The 20,594-nt window shown below is 53.2% G+C and overlaps 1 protein-coding gene across 5 annotated transcripts in view; it reads right to left on the reverse strand.

Annotated features, from left to right (window-relative positions):
- Window positions 1-3,142: 3,142 nt before the first annotated feature.
- The window catches only part of VPS37C (VPS37C subunit of ESCRT-I), a 31,093-nt gene continuing 13,641 nt past the window's right edge, over window positions 3,143-20,594 (reverse strand). For 4 of the 5 annotated variants that reach the window (XM_058438767.1, XM_058438766.1, XM_058438765.1 and 1 more), the window contains 4 exons: window positions 12,024-12,122; window positions 7,025-7,196; window positions 6,137-6,219; window positions 4,115-5,426 (listed from right to left, as the gene is read on the reverse strand). In XM_058438767.1, the coding sequence (XP_058294750.1) occupies window positions 4,707-5,426; window positions 6,137-6,219; window positions 7,025-7,196; window positions 12,024-12,116 (1,068 nt within the window). In that variant the 5' untranslated portion in view covers window positions 12,117-12,122 and the 3' untranslated portion in view covers window positions 4,115-4,706. Of the gene's footprint in view, window positions 5,427-6,136; window positions 6,220-7,024; window positions 7,197-12,023; window positions 12,123-20,594 lie in introns of all 5 variants that reach the window. The other variant, XM_032153005.2, reaches the window with a different exon arrangement.

Genomic DNA, 20,594 nt, shown 5'->3' on the forward strand with positions numbered 1-20,594 from the left:
TCATCTTCTAACCCAAGAGTCAGAGATGGGGCTGGTCATGTTCCTTTGGTTTAAATAACTCCCTTGACTAAAACAGACTCCTCTAGTACTTGGAGCTCTTGGACGTATACCTAATCCCGTGGGGCCTCGGCTTCCTTAACTGCAAGTGAGAAGAGGAGGTCTACCCAGGAGCCTCAGGTCTCATCAAGGGAGAGGCCATGCGGAGCTCACTGCGGCGGCTCCCTAAGAAGGTGAAGCAACGTGGGAACACATCCTAGGACAGGGCCTTTCTCCATGCCATTTGATGCTGTACCTCCTGGGAGCACAGGCATCAATGGTCCAAGCCACAGAATCCAAGTCTGGAAGAGCAAAAGGGAGATACTAGGATATGGGGTGGGGTGCTCCCAGAATCTGCTCAGCTTTCTGCCCCCACCAACACCCTCCAACCAGGCCTTGCCTTCTGAGAGCCCCCGTGGCCAAGCCCAGGTCACAGATCTTCCCCTGACCATGCTGGGAATCCAGAAACAAGGACCCCATTTGTCTTCCCATATCTGGTGGAGGTGAGGGGGCTCCTCAAAAGGGAACTGAGAGGCTGCTCTTAGGGAGGGCAAAGGATCTGGGGCAGCCAGTGTCTCCCATCAGTGCCTTTTTGAATAAAAGCTCTTTCGTCTATAGTTTGGCCACCATACAGTGGCCTCAAAGCAACCATGGCCTACTTAAAAACCAAACCAAAAATAAAGAGTTTAGTTGAGGAGAAATGAGTCTTTAGAAAACTGTTTTTCAAGGGGTGGCTGACTTGGGTGATGCATTTCAAAAAGATGTTTGGTGATGCAATGTAATAGAAGCATTTTAGTCTTTAAGGTGCCATTGTCAAGTTTCTGCCTTGGCTGGTGAAGGCAACCCACTGCTCCCCCAGCCAGTGTTCAGGGGGCTGGTGTCCATGTCCCTTGGTAGAGGACGCGCTGCCGTGACCTGGACAACCTCCCCGTTCCTGCATCACAGCAACCTGCTAGAGCAGGGCCACCCCTTCCACTCACCTGTGTGTCCCTCAAACCCTGCCCATTCCGTAAATTATGTTCCTGGGTAAATCATGTGACCTGGCCAATGAGTGTTTGGGCGTGCAACCCCTGATTCTAGCACATTAGGTCAAGGATACCAAGGACCAAACAACAAGTCTAGCTTTCACACTGTCACGTGGCCAGGCATGGTGGCTCATGCCTCTAATCCCAGCATGAGGCTGGGAGGCCAAGGTGGAAGGATTGCTTGAAACCAGGAGTTCCAGACCAGCCTGGGCAACAAAGTGAGACCCCATATCTACCAAAAAAAAGAGTTTAATTAGCTGAGCATGGTGGCACATGCCTATAGTCCGTTATTCATGAGCCTGGGGCAGGAGGATCACTTGAGGCCAGGAGTTTAAGGCTGCAGTGAGCCATGATCTTGCCATTGCACTCCAGCCTGGGAAACAGGCTTTTTTTTTTTCCCAAAAAACCACATATATACAAATAACTAGCCAGGCATGGTGGCACACACCTGTAATCCCAGCTACTCAAGAGGCTGAGGCAGGAGAATCACTTGAACCTGAGAGAAGGAGGTTGCAGTGAGCCGAGATGGTGCCAATACACTCCAGCCTGGGAGCCAGATGAGTGAGATTCTGTCTCAAAAAAAAAAGTTATCATGCACCCAGGGATCTGGAAGTACAGAGCAGAACAGAGAGCTGTAAGGACATGACATTCATATGGCCTCACCACATCCAGCAAAGTGTCCTAAGCTAGGAATCTCTTGAGACTCTAAATTTGATGCTCGGGGTCTGTCCCCCTGCAGCGGGAGGCCCACTGTAGTCTGGTGAAAAGCAGCCAGTGATCTCCCAGGAATGCAGAGAGGGAGGCGTGAGGAGCGCCTGTGTGTGCTGCCCACTGAGGTGAGGTGGCCAGGGAAAGGGGGAAGCAAAGAGCACAGGGTGGGACACGCGGGCTGACCAGCTGAGGCAGCTCATGATGGTCCTTTCTTAGAAAGTCAGCCCCTCCGTGCCCCCTGCCACCACTCTGGCACCAACCCAAGGCAGGTGACCTGACTATGCGCCTAGAGGGAGATTTGCAGCCTCTTCCTACAAAGCCAAATTGCTTCCAGCTGTCCCTGATGTCCTGTGTCCTCAGCCTTGGGCACCTGCAAGGCAAGGCCAGAGTTCGGCTGGGGGTGAAGGGCAGTAAACATTTGACCAGTGCCCAGCGACTCTCAGCTCTGTCCTCGGGAGGCACTTCTGGTACCACCAAGGCAGCAGGGAGGAGCCCCTACAGCCTCTGAAATCCAACCGACCCAGTCCAAGTCCCACCTCCTCCTAAGGCTGTGCAACCTGCTCACCGAACCACCTGCCCTGTGGTTTCCTGCCATTTAAACTGGGGATGAAAGGGCTGTTGCGAGGACTCCAGGAGATAATGCGCCTGAAAGCACAGCACGGCATGCAGCCATAGCGACTCAGGGCATCTCTAGGCATCCTCCGCAGGCAGCCGCCCGGTCACCTTGCAGGGAAGAAGAGGCGGAGGGCTGATATGAGGGACTGTTAGAAGCCCGATCTTCAGACTCCCTCCAAGCTGCCCTTCCTGCTGAGCTGAAGACGCCCTCCTCGGCCTCGGGATAGGCAGCCCAGCAGCAGAGCTCAGGGCGACGCTGGGGAGGGAGGCAGGCTGGGCCAAAGCCTAGAAGACTGTTGGTGCCGCAGCCAGTTTAGCGGCCTGCTGTCCCTCTGAGCCCATCCCGCAAGCGCAGGTTAGAATTAGATGGCTCACAGACAGGCCCACACGCCAACATCCCGCCAGCCCGGCAGGTGGCAGGAACACGGCACCTCCCGAGCGGGCTGAGGACCAGACGCCCCCTCGTGGCATCCTGTGGCCTTGCATGCCATTGCTCTCAGTCCAGGACCAGGCAAACGCAGGCTCCAATAGGAAAACGGCTAAGAAAGAAAGCGGAAGAGCGGGAGAGGGAAGGTAAATACTCCCAGGGCCAGCCCTGGGGCAAGCGGGCAGGGGAAGGCTGACATCCAAACGGATGGGGCTTTGGGACGTGAATCAGAGGCCCCTCCAGAGAGCACGATCTGAAGGCTGCAGAAGAGTTCAAGGCACCCACATGCAGCCACGTCTTCACTCAAACCCACCAACACCACACCACATGTGACTCACCAAAGTTTATTATGGCAATTAATTACACAAACATACAGGCGGTCGGTCATCCAGCTCAGAAGCACTCAAACCAGTAGAGTCCATTAGTGATTTCTCTTTATAAATAACTTAGGAGAAGCAAGCACATTTGGTAAAGAACCGGCAGCGCTGACCTAGTGTCATGCGGATGGCACGTAGGCCGGGGAGGGGCAGGCACCAGAAGGTCAAGGTCCCTCCTTGGCCCCAGCAGCCCCGGGCCCACCAGATGCTGGGTCCTCAGGTAGTGGACATTTCAAGGCACATACAACTTCCTAAGCAATAGCAGCTCCAGGCTCTTCCCTGAGACCTGGTTTACCTCTGGAACAACCAAGTTAACACGCATCACACCCCCTTTGTCTACTGTATTCATTCTTATTTCTGAACATGCCCCAAACCCCACAGTGCAGGGGGCTGCATATTAAAGGGAGACATAATCCCCGCCCTTTACATTCTGAAGACAGGGAGGTGCGAAAAAATTGCCCCTAATGTAGTGATGGTGTTTTTTTAAAAAGCACCATTTGGGAAGTTAGGTTAGGGCCTCTTTTGATGCCTGTCTTAGGATGGACACCAAGGGTGGGAGGATTACATCAAACGAGTCAGGAGAAGGGGAGGGGAAGGGAGGGGGCTGCTTGTGAATGAGATTCAAGGCACTAAAGGAGTGGATGGATGCGTGGGCCTCGGGCAAAGTCGCCCTAAAGTGGGGGGCCCCAGAGGAGAGAAGGGTGGCGGGGAAGGTGACCTGGCCCTCCAGTCCTAAACAAGCCCCAATGTGACCACAATCTCCAAGGCTAAAGCTGCCCCCTTCCCTCTGGCCAGAGGGCCCAAGGCAGCCCCCTGGGTTCTCCAACCAGTGCAAGCAAGGTCTGGGGACAAACTTCATAACCCCCAGCCTTCTTGCTGGGCTGGCGCTGCTGCCACTCAAATAGGACATAGGACAAGCTTGTCTGACATCAACTACTGGAGTTAAATTATGGCTTTATAGGACTCAAACCTGTTGTTTTTCCCAACTCTGTTCTCTCCCTCCAATCCAACCCCTGCCACAGTGCATGGGCAGGCTAGCCTTGAGTATACTGGACAGACACCAACACCTGCATCCCTTGGCATGGGGCTCCATGTCAAATACGCCAAACCCCAGATGAGATGGAGGGGGCTGGAGACCCGGGGCCTCCTTATCGAGATAACTCTGCACTGGGTTCAAATGGCCCTGAGTGCAGCCGCAAGTAGATGCTCATAAATGCGCACATGCGCTCACTCACACAGACACCGGCAAGAGGTGCTGGACTCCAGCCTGGCTAGCACCACTGCAGCCAGGCAGTGAAAGGAGGGGCTTCTAGGAGGACCTCCGGCCAGAAGGCCAGCAAGTGCCATGACCAGTCACACTGCCCAGTGCCTTGTCCCTCCAAGGCCTCTGGGTGCCAACGCAAGTCCACAGGGAGCACCAACGCCACTTCCAGTTGACCCTCGAATCTCGGCGATGGCTGGGCCAAAGGTTGAGCATGGGTGGGACTAGGGAGGGGCCGAGGGCCAGGAGTGTGTCTAATACCCAGGCCAGGCAGGCCCCGGGGGTGGTGGAAACCCATAGGGAGGGGCGGGCCCGGGGGGATAAGGGGGCTGCAGGGGCACTGAGGGCTGGGGCTGGCCTGGGAAGCTGGGGAACTGGGGCTGTATTGGGTAGGGAGGTTTTCCTCCTGTTGCGGGGTATGGGGACTGTTGAGGATAACCAGGACTGGGAGCCCTGCCTCCCGCCAAGGGGTACCCAGGCCCAGAGGCACCAGTTGGGGTCCCAGGATAGCCCGGCCGGGGTGGCGTGCTCCTCTGTGGGGACCAGGAGTAACCCGCAGCACCCCTGGGTCCAGGCTGGGCTGCCGGGTAAGTGGGGCCCAGAGGGCTGCTGTAGAAGGAGGGCTGGGACACCACCGGGAAAGGGGCCGGTGGCAGGGCTCCATGAGCAGTGGGGCCCACAGGCAGGCTGGGGGACGGGCTGTAGGGCAAAGGGTAGGGAGGCACGGCTGATGGTGGCTGCGGCTGCTCTTCAACCACAGGGGGCGTTCCCTGGGGGACTGGGCGCACCAGGGGTGGTGGGCGGGGTGGAGGGGCATCACCGGCCAGCTCCTGGGAAGCTCTGGGCTTCCTCAACACTTCCTGGAGCTTTTCCACGCGAACCCGGCGCAGGTGGGACAGCATCCTCATGGAGGAAAAATTCTCCAGGAATGTTTCCAGGGGCACCTCGCCCTCCAGGAACTTCTCAGCCATGGCCTGGAAGACATAAGGTCCAGTGACAATAGGGGCCAGCTGGGATCAAAGCCTCTTGTTTTTCCCCGGGGTCTGAGTTCAGCTGCAGCCCTCCCACCTCAGGCCGCCTCAGGCACCCCCTCCTCTTCCCTGGCCATATGCCCCTTCTCACAGCTGACATATGGTACATGCACTGTCTCCCTCACTAGAATGTCAGTCCCTTGAGGACTGTCTCTGTCATGGTCACCTCTGTCCTGGCACCCTGGCGTCATGCCAGGCCCACAGTGGCCACTGCATATATGTGCTGAACATCTGGATGAGCACTAGCCCAGGGACTTGGAGGGCCTAGAAACTTCTTCCACCCACACACAGAGTGGACAGCACCAGTTTGCCCACAGAGGCTGAAGAGGTGGCCGGAGGGAAGCAGGAAGCAGGGAGGGTGGAGTAGGGAGCTGGCCTCAGCCCCTGGCGACCTCCTGCTGTGCTGCCCTACCATCCAGGGCTGCGAGCTGCCCTTGTCCACTGTCACCCGTTTCTGCTTCAGCTAGTGGGACTGGGTTCCTGTTATTTATACCCAAAAGGCCTCCCCAGGACTAAAGATGTCCTTCACCTCTGCCATCTACGAAAGCTCCCTTGTTCCATGCTTTGCAGACATCTGTTCCTCCTTCCAAGGGCCCCTGCTGCAGGGACTGACACCCCATCCAGGGAAGAGGGGTGTCACCTCGCGCTCTCACCTCGGACTCTTCTTCGATCTTCATGCCTTCCACCTGCAGAAGGTCTAACAAGGTCCCTGGCTGCAGTGCTGAAGAAAATTTCTCTGGAAGGGAGGGCAGAACGACTGACATTTGAAAAGTGCTTCCTGATTCGGTGTTAAAGGCATTTTGCATGCCCTCTGTGTGCATCCAGGCCCAGCCACCACCCCAGGGTCCACCAAAGGGTCCTTTCGGGTGGGCTTGATGAGCACTTTTGGTCCAGTTCCTTAGACTACCTTCCTGAGCAGAGAAGGGCCCAAATGAACCCAGCCTAGACCTTGGCCAAGCCTCCCCTACACCATCCTGGGAAGGGAAACGACTCGGGCTTCAGAGCCCAATTGACCCAGTTCTGCCTGCCAGCCAGGGGAGGTACCTAACCTGAGTGTCAAGCTCTCTCACCATCAAGACAAGGACCACCCTCCCACCTTCCAAGGTGACAGTTCCTAGGACACAGAACCCAGAGCAGCTCAAGAGCAGCTCAGTAAAGCACAGAAGCTGAGCTGCCAGGGGTAACGGCAGCAGCAAAGGATGCAGGCTGTCTCGATTCAAATCCCAACTCCACCTACTTCTAAGCTGGGTGACCTTAGTCAAGTTCTTGAATCTCTCTGAGCCTCATTTTTCTTACCTATAAAATGGAGTAACAACAGTACCCACCCTTCTACAGCTGTTGTGAAAAAAATGTACATAAAGCACTTAGCACAGGGCTGGGAACATGGTGGGCCTCGGTAGCTATGGGCCTTGCCCATCCTGGGGGACGGGACAGGGAATCTATCCTTCATGCTGTTCCAGCTGCTCAGCCCCGTCCAACCCTGAATGGGGACCCTGAGTTCACAGAGGGGGGACCCTGAGTTCACAGAGGAACCACCCTACCCAGCTTTGCCTTCTGCTCCTGGCACCGCTCCACGAGCTTCCGGAGCTCCTGGTATTTATCTGAGAGGTTTGAGCGGCTGATCTCCAGGGGACCCTGGAACTCCAAGTTCCGTTCCGCCAGGCTCCGGTTGGTGGCCAGTGCCATCTCCCGTTCCAGCTGCAGGTCCTGGACCTAAAAGGGCAGAACAACAGAACCTAAGGAAAACGTCCATCACCCTTAACCTCCTGGCAGTCTGGGTCAGGGGCTTCGGGGGCACATCGCTCACCCTGGGGCGGAGGGGCTCATCCTTGGGGCGATACTCAGCCCTCCACTAGTCAGACAAAGCCAGGTTCAAACCCTGAATGAAGTACTCTGCGCCTCACTTAATCCTTAACTCACAGCCCACGAGGTGGAGACGCATGGGAACCTGGTGCTGAAGGTGAAGAGCTCGCCCAAGGCCACATGATTGATATCCACGATGGAATGTGCAGAGCCCCAAGGAGGGGGTGGACCAATTTACACGAGAAAAATCAGAGGCTTTCTAGGAGGGAAGGGATCAAAAGTCCCAATTACTTATCCCCAAGCTTCAGAGTCAAGAGACCTACCATGGGTAGGTGGCCCTGGCCAGATGCACAGGCAAGACATATAATGAGGCCCCAAATAAAGTTATTGTGAGGGGTGAAAGAGCCAGGTCCCTGGACCAGACCATGCCACTGACTTAGGAGAGACCCGGACCTGCCTCCTGTGCCGCATGTGTGTCCTGCAGAGAAGCTGCACAGATGAGCCAGAGGGGCCACCCTGGACATTCCCTGCTGCAAACACTTCCCCAAGCCAAGCGGCACTTTACCCCTCTGCCAGGCTCTTCGTCGCTGCCAGCCAGTGAGGCACACGCCAGGGCACCCTTCCCAGCTATTGTGATGTGATGCCCCATGCATAGGCCAAGGAGTCCTCTTCCTAAGAGGAGGGCGGAGGAGTCAGACCTGCACGCTGAGCCAGCGGTGACGGTACACTGACAGCAGCATGGGGCACCAGAAGAGAGGCCTCGGCACCTGCCACAGGGCGCAGAGAACAGCTCAACAAGACTGACTCTTAAGTCAGGCCCTCACTGTGCAGCTTCTCTGTGCAGCTTCTCCACCATGGTCAGCATGTGACAGACCAAGCCAGACTGGCTCATGTCCCAGGAGACATAGAAAGCCTGTGGGCACTCTGGAAGAGGAGGCTTCAGGGAAAGCCTACCCCTTCTGCTGTCCCAGCTACAGGGGCCGAGGCTCTGCACTCCGGGGCAGGCCCATAGCCTCTTCTTTGTGCTCCAGATTGGAAAGAGGGATGCCACAGTTCTCTGCCCTCCCTGAGCCCTCCAGACGAGGCTGCCAGGGTTCAGGGATGTAGGGCCCAGGGTTTGTCCAGTCTAGAGCCCACACTGCTGCCTTCTACAGACATGGTCTCATTCTGTCGTCCAGAATGAGTGCAATGGCATGACCATAGGTCACTGCAGCCTCACACTCCTGAGGTCGAGCCATGTTCCTGCCTCAGCCTTTCCAGTAGCTGGGACTACAGGCACGCACCACCACGCCTGGCTAAGTTCTTTTATTTTCTGTAGAGATGAGGTTTCCCCATGTTGCCCAGGCTGGCCTCAAACAATCCTCCCATCCCATCCTTCCAACAGCTGGGACTACAGGCACAAACCACCATACGTGACTCTCAATCTAATTTTTATTAGCCATGGAAACTTTACTTACATGGCTGACCCAGAGTGAAAGGCCTAAAGACCTCCTGCTCACCCATCCCTTGCAGGGCCCATGGATCCTCTGGCCTTCCTATATGTCCACTGCCCTTTCCCTGGGTCTAAACCAACAAATCGACGCTGTATCATTTTCCGCTAAATCTTGCCCTACTTATTTCTGCTCGCTGTCCCCACAGCCTTCTCACATCTTTCTCCATGAAGTGGGTCAATGGGTAAAAACATACAGGTAGATAGAAGAAGTAAGTTCTAATGTTCAACAGCTGAGTAGGGTGACTATGGTCAGCAACAATGTATTGTATATTTCAAAGTAGCAAGAAGCGTAAAATGTTCCCAACACACAGAAACCACAAATACTCAAGGTGATGGAGACCCTAAATGCCCTGACCTTAATTACACATTCTTTTTTTTTTTTTTTTTTTGAGACAGAGTTTCACTCTGTTGCCCAGGCTGGAGTGCAATGGCGTGATCTCGGCTCACTTCAATCTCTGCCTCCTGGGTTCAAGAGATTCTCCTGCCTCAGCCTCCCTTGCAGCTGGGACTACAGGCACGGGCCACCACGCCTGGCTAATTTTTGTACTTTTAGTAGAGATGGGGTTTCACTATGTTGGCTAGGCTGCTCTCAAACTCCTGACCTCAGGTCATCCACCCACCTCAGCCTCCCAAAGTGCTGGGATTACAGGCATGAGCCACTGCACCCGGCCTGATCATCACACATTCTATGCATGCAACAAAGATTCTCATCTTCCCCATAAATACGCAAAATATGCATCAATTTAGAAAACTGCATATCAATGCATATTAGGGGTTCAGTGTGAAGTCCTCCCACTCACTGAAAAGCGGTCAGTAAGACTAAAAATAGGTAAATAAAAGATGTTTTCACATGTTTTGCTGCTTCTGAATTCAATCTACCCTAGTATATTACTTTGGTGGAAATAAGCAGGAAGAATCTATACTCATACAGATAAATAGCTAGAACAGGAAGGAGTCGCTACTAACCTTTATAGATAATTATCAATTTTCTTTGAATCTACAGCAAAACTCAACAAGAAGTATCTAATAGTTCTCAAAAGTTGCTATGGGTCAGGCGCAGTGGCTCACGCCTGTAATCCCAACACTTTGGGAGGCCGAGGCGGGCGGATCACGAGGTCAGGAGATCCAGACCATCCTGGTTAACACGGTGAAACCCCGTCTCTACTAAAAATACAAAAAATTAGCCGGGCGCAGTGGCGGGTGCCTGTAGTCCCAGCTACTCGGGGGGCTGAGGCAGGAGAATGGCGTGAACCCAGGAGGCGGAGCTTGCAGTGAGCCGAGATTGCGCCACTGCACTCCGCCCGGGCTGGGCGAAAGAGCGAGACCCCATCTCAAAAAAAAAAAAAAAGTTGCTACGTAAAATTTGAAAATTAGCTGGGTGTGGTGGTGTGCGCCTGTAGTCCCAGCTACTTGGGAGGCTGAGGTGGGACAATTGTTTGAGTTCAGGAGGTGGAGGCTGCAGTGAGCCATGATGGCGCCATTGCACTCCAGCCTGGGCAACAAAGTAAAAATCTGCCTAAAAAAATAAAAATTAAAAAAAGTTGCAAAGTGGGAGATAAAACCATTTTGACTAACTTTCCTTAATAAGTTACAGTGTTTCCTTTCTATATCTGGCCCCCAACCCAAAGCAGCTCCCCTCCACACACCCCTCTATGCACACTCTTCTACATGGAGAGAGCCCTTGCCAACTCCCTTCTCTCCTAGCCATGTCCATGTCCCAAACTAAGAGAGAGCTCCTGTCTCTTCTCACAATCCCACCGTGACTCAATGACTGTCTTACAGCCCACCATAAAAAAGTCTGCCAAAGGTCTGAAGTCTAAGTGGCTTGTCCAGCTTCATTTCCACCTGATCCACGAGGGTTTTTTTCCCTCAGAGAGTTCAGATCAATGGGACAGGTGTGGCTGCACACCACAAAATTCAAATGCCTTCTGCCCAAGAGGTCGCTTCTGCTCACATTTTCCGTGATTCTCTGCTTTCTCACGATTCTGTCAGCCTGCTCAGCTCTGCACACTCTAGAAGCAGGCCTTGGGCTTCCCATGGCACCATGCTCACAGTGCTTAATACGTGACAAAGGAACGCAGGCAGAGCTGCACTGTGCCCAGCACCAGGCCGGGCAGGAGCAATGCCCTGGCAGAGCTCACAGCCTCACAAGCCATTTGAGTCGGCCCTGGGGCTTCGACAAGCAAGCTTTGCTCCACGTCCTTGCTGAGGACTGAAAAAGCCCTAGGGTGCTAGGATATGGCCCATGGTGTCCACCTCTCCTCACAATCTGCCCACCAGGAGGTCTTTTCAACCCAATGTTCAGACACCTCCAACACCAGTGAAGATTCCTCACTTAGGCAGTAGAGCAGGCAGCAGGTGGCAAGAGCACAAGCCGGAACAGGAGCAGGGGACTCACCGGCCTGGCACCCCCCATGGCATGGAAGCACGGAGACACTGGATGGGGGAGCATCATTATTTTTTTCAAAATGAAAGTTCACAGAAGAGACACACCATACCTGCTCATCCGTGCAAGTAAACATGTACTCCAAATGCAAATCAAAGGAGCTGGCATTGCTTGCGTGCGTGTCTCTCCCTCACATTAGGGACAGGAAGCGGGAGCTTCCAGAACAACGGATGAGCTGCAGCCACTCAATGGGTGACCGTAGGTTATTTCTGGCTGTGTGGCCTGACCTCTCCCATCTCACAGGGGACATCCCAGGGTCACAGGAGATGCTAGGGGCAGGGAACGTCCTTTATTAAGTGTAAATCTCTGCACAGGCAGGATTCTGTTTCTTTCCACAAGGACTCTGTGATTAAGAGCGAGAGGATTAGGGGCCAGTTATGAGGAGAAACAGGATCAAATGGGAGATGAGCTAGATCTCAGCCCAAGAATGGCTCCTAGAAGCCCTAGAGCCACCTGGAGATATGGGATCACACAAGGCTCTGGAAAAGTGGGTACAAAACCATACCAGTGCTTTGAGGAGCTGCCTCCAGATTTGGGCTGGAACGACAGTGTGGGGACTCCTGGGGTATCTGGGTCCTGGAAAGGCACCAGGAGGCAGTGGACTCCCTAGCACTACCAAGAACTCCCAGGAACTGTTCTGAAGCCTCAGGGATTCCTCTGAGTCCAAACCAGGATGAAGTTCCCAGGAAAGGGAAATGAATTTGGCCAAAACTTCCAATAAGCCAGCATCCTTAAAAAGCGCCTCTTAACAAGCCTCATCTGCTGGCCTCTGTTGGGTCCCATACCAGCCTCCCTCTACCTCAGGAGACTCCAGGGCCAGCTGGTCAATCGCCTCCGAGTCATTCTGCAACTCCTCCAGCTCCTGCAGGGTCTTATCCTTCAGCGTCTCCATCCTTCCCTGTGAACACAGTGACACCAAAGTAACGAATGGGCAGCCCAAGAGGAAGGGACCCCCGAGCCTGTACATACGATTTATCAAAAACAAACTGGAGTTTTCCTGCGATAATACCACTCCACCGGGAGGCTCGAGGAGGGGCAGAGATCTCGAGGAGGGGCAGAGATCTCTGAGAGCACATTCCTGTGGCTCAGCCTACCCCCTCCCCAGGGAGACCAAGGAGCTGCTCCCTCCACCCTCTCATGAGCAACAGGATATGTGAAAGTACTTGCAGCCAGAAGCAAAACCACAATCCTCGGGTGCTAGATGGAGCTCCCCATGGAGCAGAGAGGAAAAGGCAGGAGGAGAGGGCCAGGCAGCAGGGATGGAGACTAAGTTTGGCCCAAGGCTGCCTGCAAGCACTGATGCCATCATGCCCTCTGGTAGGTATCTATTTCTGTCTGAACCCGAAATACACCAAGCTCCACACATGGGGGCTTTGCTGGCTTCAACATCACTAGTTCAACTATGTCACTGCTTGTTATATTTAGTGCTCCAGAAACCTCAGGTTTCCCTCCAGAATTCCTCTTAACTGCAGCCCTCTCCATGTGCCACCAAAAGGGACTGTCATATGCGCATCCTTATAGGAGCAGGAAAAAAAAAAAATCAGCCAGTTGGCCTCGCAGGCAATCAGGAAGGAAAGAAATTGAGCGACCCAAAGAGGACATCTGCTTTGACAGAGAGCTGGTGTCAGCGGCCCTCTCCCTGTCACTCTGCCTGGAGGGCCATCGATTGTCTGTGTGGTAGATGGGTCACAGCCAGGCCCAGGAGGGAACCCCAGGGACTGAAGAGAGGAAGCACAAATACACCCGGGACCTGCTTCCTTTCTGCTGACAGTGTCCTCCATTTTCATCTGGTTTGTATCTTTTCCAGACGTGCATTCCATAGCTTTTTTTTTTTTCTGAGACATGGTCTCACTCTGTTGCCCAGGCTGGAAAGCAATGGTGCAAACAGGGCTCACTGCAGCCTTGACCTCCTGGGCTCAAATGATCCTCCCACCTCAACCTCCCAATAGCTGGCACTATAGGCGTGTGTTACCACCTCCAGCTAATTTTTAATTTTTTTGTAGAGACAGGGTCTCACTATTTTGCCCAGGCTGGTCTCGAACTACTGGGCTCAAACGATTCTCCTGCCTTGGCCTCCCAAGGTGCTGGGATTACAGGTGTGTGCCACCATGTCCGGCTCCATAGCTTTAATGTTGGTTTTTCTCATCACAAAGGTTATGTTAGTTTTCAAAAGATTCCAGCACCACAGAAATCTAGGGTCCTCCACAGCCTACCTGCACCAGCACTCAGCTAGGGTGAGCCAAGGCTGACAACCCAGCTGAGAAGGTGTTCTAGAATCAAGAACCAAGGTTACAGCTATGTGGTCAGATGCAACCTTCTCCAGGTCTCAGTTTCCCCATTTGCAGTAGGAAGCGAACGGCATCTTCTAGGGCCATCAGAAAGGTAAGAGGAGGACTGAGAAACGACCACATGTTCCCATGTACCAGGAAGTCCCAGTGCACTCCTCAGGGGACCCCCGCCTCCACCCACTCAAGGGTGCCCTGGTTTAAACAACAAATCATATGGCCACTGATAAAGAGCTATCCATATAGGGACGTGACCAGTATTTGTTATGTCCTGAGGGTTAAAAGTGGCCCCCAACCTCTAAGCAGGGATTGCCAAACTTCAGTGTGCATCTGAATTCCAGCAAAGCTCACTGACGATACAGGTGGCCAGCCCCTCCCACAGAGCTCTGCATCAGTAGGTCAGGGCAGGGCCCAGAAATCCGGAATCCCTCCTGGAGAGACTGACAAAGTTGGTCCAGGGCCAGATTTTGAGAAGATGACAGCTCCATGCCAGTCCTATCACAGTGGAGACCCCTGGTTTCTGAGTACGGGCAACGTCAGTTTTCCCTGAGCTGTTCTCCCCTAAAAAGGAGAGGTAGCAGCAGCCATGTCATATGCAGACAGGGTATCAGAAAGGTTAGAGTCACAGCCAGCAAACGGCAGAGCCAAAATTCAAACTTGTATTCTGTCCACACCTCACCTTACTGCTCCAAAACCCTTGGTCTAAAAGCCCCAGAGCCAGGTCGGACACAGTGGCTCACACCTGTAATCCCAATACTTTGGGAGACCAGGGTAGAAGGCTCATTTTCGGCCAGGAGGTCAAGAGCAGCCTAGGCAATGTAGCATCTGATTGTAAAAATTGTAAAATGAAATAAAATAATGAAAGTAAGTAAAAGCTGGGCCAGGCGCAGTGGCTTATGCCTGTAATCCCAGCACTTTGGGAGGCCGAGGTAGGCAGATCACCTGAGGTCAGGAGTTCGCGACCAGCCTGGCCAACATGGTGAAACCCTGTCTCTACTAAAAATACAAAATTAGCCCGGCGTGGTGGCACGCGATTGTAATCCCAGTTACTCCAGAGGCCGAGGCACCAGAATCACTTGAACCCGGGAGGCGGAGGTTACAGTGAGTGGAGATCGTGCCACTGCACTCCAGCCTGGGCAACCGAGCAAGACTCGGTCTCAAAAAAAACAAAAGAAAAGAAAAGAAGTAAAAGCTAGAGCTGGAGCAGGGGAAGAGCAGCCTGCAGATGGCCTGGGCTGGAGCAGAACTCTGGGAGGAACACTGGCAACACACCCCAAATCCAAACCCAAATGAGTTGGCCATAAGCAGGAGCAACACTGTGAAGACACCGAAACACATCAGGGGCACAGGCTCCAGCCAGCCAGACAGCTGGAGTCCAGGCCCTGCCCCTGGCAAAGGTGGAACCTCCCTGAGCCTTGAGTCCTTCACCTGCAAAATGAGACTCACAACAGCCCCTCCCTCACAGGGCGGGTGCGAGGTTCAATGGGATAGCACAGGCAAAGTGCTGGCTCGGTGCCGGGCCTGGCCTGGAACAGAACTTGCAGGGCCACAGCAGCTGCACCCATATCGGCTCCACCCAAGGGGAGGCCCGCCACTGAGCATCTGCTCACTCCTGCCATCAGGGCTGAGCACTGCAGGTGCAGCCAGGTGGAGGACGGAAGCTCTGTCACGGGCAGCTAGCTGACCACACACAAACAGCACAGTCAGCACCGCCATCTGTGAAAGCACCCAGCAGGTTCAGGACTCACTCTCATACACGGAAGTCTCCACGCGTGGGGAGGCCCCGAGAAGAGCCAAGATTCCCTGGGACAGGCACCAACTCCCCTCCAGCTGCTTACCACGGGAGGTGCCACCAGATGTTTGACAAGTATCACATTTAATAAGGTAACACAGCCTCCAACAACACATCGCAAACTTTTTGGTCTCAGGACCCCTTTTCACTCTCAATGTTAAGGAGGACTCCAAGAGTTTTGTTTATGTGGATTATAGCTATCGGTATTTACCATGTTCGAAATTAAAAGTGGAAGAAAAACTTTTTTCAAATAGGGTCTCGCTCTATCGCTCAGGCTAGAATGCACTGGCATGATCTCAGCTCACTTCAGACTTGATCTCCCGGACTCAAGCAATCCTCCCACCTCAGCCTCCTGAGTAACCAGGACTACAGGCATGTGCCACCACACCCAGCTAATATTTTAAAATTTTTTGTAAAGATGGGGTCTCACTACTTGATCCAGGCTGGTCTCAAACTCCTGTACGCAAGTAATCCTCCCGCCCTGACCTCCCAAAGTGCTGGAATAACAGGTGTGAGCCACCACACCCAGCCGAGAAATTTTTAAAATACAAGAATACACAAACACTACCTTCCATTAGCTGCCAGAATGACAACATGATCATGGGTCATGCGGCCTCTGAAAACTGCACTGTATACTCATGCAAGAAAAGAGAGTGAAGAAAGAAAATAATGTCTCAGAATGATTATGGAAACCACTCTATCCTCATGGATGGCCTGAAAGGGTCTCTGGAAACCTCCAGGAGTCCCCCTGAAACACACTTTGAGAGCCACTGGTCTAGAGGTTAAGAGATGAGACTCTGGAGCCAGACTGCCTCGGTATGAACCCAGCTCTGCCACTTACTGTGTCACCTAACCCCTTTGTGCCTCAATTTCTCAATCTGTAAAACAGAACAGCATGTGGAACATAGTAAGCACCACTAAGCATTTGCTGCTATGAGGACCCTGGCAACCATATTACACAGTGGGCGTCAATATCACCCCAACCTCACAGGGGAGGCTGAGAGAGGTGACGTTACTTGCCCAAGGTCATGCAGTTTGGAATGACAATGCCTTTACTGGTCCAGGGATTCTCAACATGTGCTTCATGGAGTCCCTGAGTCCTAAGTCCTCCTCCAGACCTAGAACTGTAGAATCTCCAGGATTCTTTATTTTTTATCTTTTATTTTTTTGAGACGGAGTCTTGTTCTGTCGCCCAGGCTGGAGTGCAGTGGCGCAATCTCAGCTCACTGTAACCTCTACCTCCTGGGTTCAAGCAATTCTCTTGCCTCAGCCTCTCGAGGATTACAGGTGCCTGACACCAGCCTGGCTGATTTTTGTATTTTTAGTAGAGATGGAGGTTTCACCATGTTGGCCAGGCTGATCTTGAACTCCTGACCTCAAGTGATCCACCTGCCTCAGACTCCCAAAGTGCTGGGATTACAGGTGTGAACCACCACGTCCAGCCAATTCTTTTTTTTTTTTTTTTTTTTCTGAGATGGAGTTTCGCTCTTATTGCCCAGGCTGGAGTGCAATGGCACAATCTTGGCTCACGGCAACCTCTGCTTCCCGGGTTCAAGTGATTCTCCAGCCTCAGCCTCCCCAGTAGCTGGGATTACAGGCATGCAACACCACGCCCAGCTAATTTTGTAATTTTAGTAGAAACAGGGTTTCTCCATGTTGGTCAGGCTGGTCTCAAACTCCTGACCTCAAGTGATCCACCTGCCTCGGCCTCCCAAAGTGCTGGGATTACAGGTGGGAGCTACCGCGCCCGGCCGATTCTTAATTTTTAATGAAGTTTTCATTTTAACTAGGCTACCTGGATATGACTAGTTTGGCATCTATTATCTTATTTTCTCCTTTCCCCAACACTCTGGGGGAACTCAGGTGGAGGCAACCCCATCTGACAGAGGAAAAGCAAAGACCCCGGGGGAGGAAGGGCCTTGTCACCCAGTCACGGCAGAGGCAGGAGGAGAACGCAGGCAGTGCTGTTTCTACAGAGTGAGTCCCCACCAGGACCCCAAGGGCACTTCCTAAGGCTTGGCTCTGTGTGGGCACAGTGGGACAGGTGACACCCAGGTGCACAAGACAGGGGCCTTCATGCTGGGATTTAGGCTTCAGATTTGCAGTGACATGACAATCCACATCACAGAGGGAGGCAGCGTCACATACGGTAAAGAGCAAGAGGCAGAACGTCGCGGCCACAGCTCATGAGACGAGTGCCCAAGCTCTGGCCAGCTCCACAGGGGAGATTCATGTGAAAACAGTGCCTGCCACGATGTCAGGCGTCTAACAGGCCAGGAGTCCCCCCTACACGGAAGCTAAGTCTGGGAAGGGGACCAGGGGCCTCCACCAAGCTGCTACCTCCTCTGCTCATGGGGCTCCCATTTCAGAAGGCACTGGTGGCATGTGCCAGACAAACATGTCCCAAATGAGGAGTGCTCAGAACCCTACTCCCAACTTTGCCAAATAGCTAGAGGCCAGATTTTCGTTTGGGGACTCAATTTTCCTTATCTGTAAAATGGGCAAACGAACTCTTACAAGGCTCTTCTGAAATCAAAGCCCTCTGTACTATCACACTGGTCTTTAATTGAAACAATAAATAAAAGAGACCAAAGCCCTCTGTAAACTCTCCTGTTAATTTACATAACCTCTCTGGTATGTAAAGCCAGCATGAGCTTAAGTGACTCCTATTTCAGAGATAAAATGAATCCCAGAAAGAAGCAGGAAGGATACTGCACCCCTGTGTGGGTGTTTTCATTTCACCAACATCTTTGCCCCACCCGCTCGGCCCATCAGAGGGTTGCAGTGAGGATAAGGTGTTTAGCCATAAGGCCCGAGATCCAGAGATTAGAAGCCCACGCAAGCACGCCGATTATCCCATCCCTCCCTGTCCCTGCCTCCGGGTGCGGGAGGCCCACCTCACCGCCCTCATACAGCATCTCAGGCTCGGCAGGCAAGTGCCACCTTGTGGGGTTTACCGCAGCATCACCCACCCCTGGAAATTACAGTTCCCTTTATCTCACCAATGCCACAGCCATCACCTGCTCCTCAGAGCCACCAGCGAGGCTGGAAGCAGCAAGCACTTCCCTGGGTCCCTAATACAGAGAAGGGAGAACAGGAAACTATTTTGCCCACAGCCCACAGAGCTGCTAAGAAAGTGCCCTTGAAGCTTGGCCATCCACTGCTGGTGGCATCTAACTCCATCATCCAACACAAGGGACAAGTCCAAAGTGACACTTCTCGGAGTGACCTCAGCCACCACAGATATCTCAAAGTAGAGAACTAGGGGGGTCCTGAGATGTCCTTCAGGGACCCAGAGTCCATGGGCTTTTGCTGCTGGAGGGTGTGACGAGTCCAACTACCTGGGCCCCTCAGTACCAGGGCCCTGGCCCAGAGCCCCTCCCACTGCCAGGATGCCCGGGAGGATGCAGCACTGCTCTAGTGACCTCCGGGGTTTGCTGCGCCAGGAGTAGGGAGTTGTTGAGGGTGAGAATAAATCAACCCCTTGAAGACAAAGAGAATGTCTCACTCATCTTCGTCAACCCAAGCCCAGCAGACTGGCTGTCAGATAGCTCACAATAATGTTTGCCCAAAAAGTGATGGAGACAGGAAGGAGAGAACAAGTGAGTGAAGATGTGGGGACAGAGAACGGGGCATTCTTCCCCTCACCCCCGCCCGCTCGCATTTCTCCACTCCCTTACTGAATCAATACTTATGAAGCAATTGCATTTGCCAAGAATACTGAGAGATCCACATCAAGGGAGGAAGGATAAATGGGGGCAGCAGGATGTGAGCAAATATTTGGGGGGTTCTTACTATGAGCCAGACACAGCATTCACAGGTAAGAGCTGATCCTAACTCTCAAGTAACTCAGTTTCATTTTAAAAAGCCAAAACTATTCACAATAATTCATCATGAATACAGGTGAGAGTGGCGTAACAGAGACAGACACCAATGGAGTACGGAGAAGAGATGGGCCGCTCTGTGGGCCTGGAAAGCTTGGCCACAGGGGCCTGCGCGTGCCATGCCAGGAGCAGCACAGCCCAGGCGGGAGCCACTGCAGATCCAAGGGGCTGGGAGGGGAGGAGGAGGGAGGGCTGCGGGGCAGGCAGCTGCACAGGTTCACAGGTACAGCAGAAAACACCTTTTCTGGGGCGATATCATCAACTCGAGAATGATCTGGCTGGGAGGGAACAAGGTGAGAAAGCTATGCGTGAGCCAGTCTGTGTTCCTTGCACAGAGAAGAGGAACAGTGCCCCTGGTTCCTCACTACCAGCCCCTGAGAAGGAAGAGCACTTGTTTTTGTTTTTTCCTTTTGCTTTTTAAAGTTGTGTCTCTGCAGTTTTCACCCCCACCAGAGGTCCCAACCCCAGTGGCCTACAAAGGCCAGGCCGGCAGTAGGAGGCCAAGCGGCAGGCAGGGAGTGTGTCTGACTGGAAAGCGGCCCTGGTGATTCTAGGCCCCTCCTGCAGCCTTGCCAGCTTTCCCAGACCCATCAGCTCTCCAAAGGGAGCCAGAAATCTACATCTAGGTACATCTTCCCATTTTTAAATTTCAACTCAAAAGCTGTTGAGAAACTGGGTGGGCCATCAAAACCCACAATTCAGGTGTGTGACCTGAATTGACGCCATATCCTCTATGGGAGACAAGTGCAAGGGTACAGATCACAGAAAAGGGGGTGGGGCAGAGGGGAGAGGTGACAAAGACATCCCACAAAAATCCTGGAGCCCCACCGTTTGCCACAATGCACTGAAAGGAGGTTGGGGGTGGGGGCACAGGCTGAACGCACTGGAGCTTTGCTATCAGAACCAAGGAAGCAGCATTTCTGGGTGCAGCCAGATCGGCCATCTGGCACCTGTTGCTTTGATCTCTGGTCTCAACTTCTTTCCATTACTTTATATCTTGACTAAATCGATCCCACAGGTCTTGAGCACAGGGTACACGATGTGGTAAAAGATAGCACAGGGCCAGTGGATTTACGCCAAAGGCAGCGCCACATCCCCAGCAAGGGAGGCCACAGAACTTCCTAGGAGACCAGGGTGGAAGGGGGACTCTGGGGAGGATTCAAACTTGGGGCAGCCTTCCAGATCTGTTTTTGTCGGGGAAAAAAAAAGTCATGCATAGATGGTTTTGCTCAACGAGCTAATCAGCTCAAAAACAAATCGTTTCCACTGATCAGAGATCCTTTCCAAAGATAACCATCAAAAAAAAAAAAAAGCTGGACTGCAAAATGCAGCATTTTCTAGACAGTGAGGGCACTGAGATCAGAGTGTGGCATGCCAGCCCTAGAGACAACTTGCACTGCCCCTCACCC

The sequence above is a fragment of the Hylobates moloch genome, unplaced genomic scaffold (genome assembly GCF_009828535.3).
Source record: "Hylobates moloch isolate HMO894 unplaced genomic scaffold, HMol_V3 SCAFFOLD_5, whole genome shotgun sequence".
In the NCBI taxonomy this organism is placed as follows: Eukaryota; Metazoa; Chordata; class Mammalia; order Primates; family Hylobatidae; genus Hylobates; species Hylobates moloch.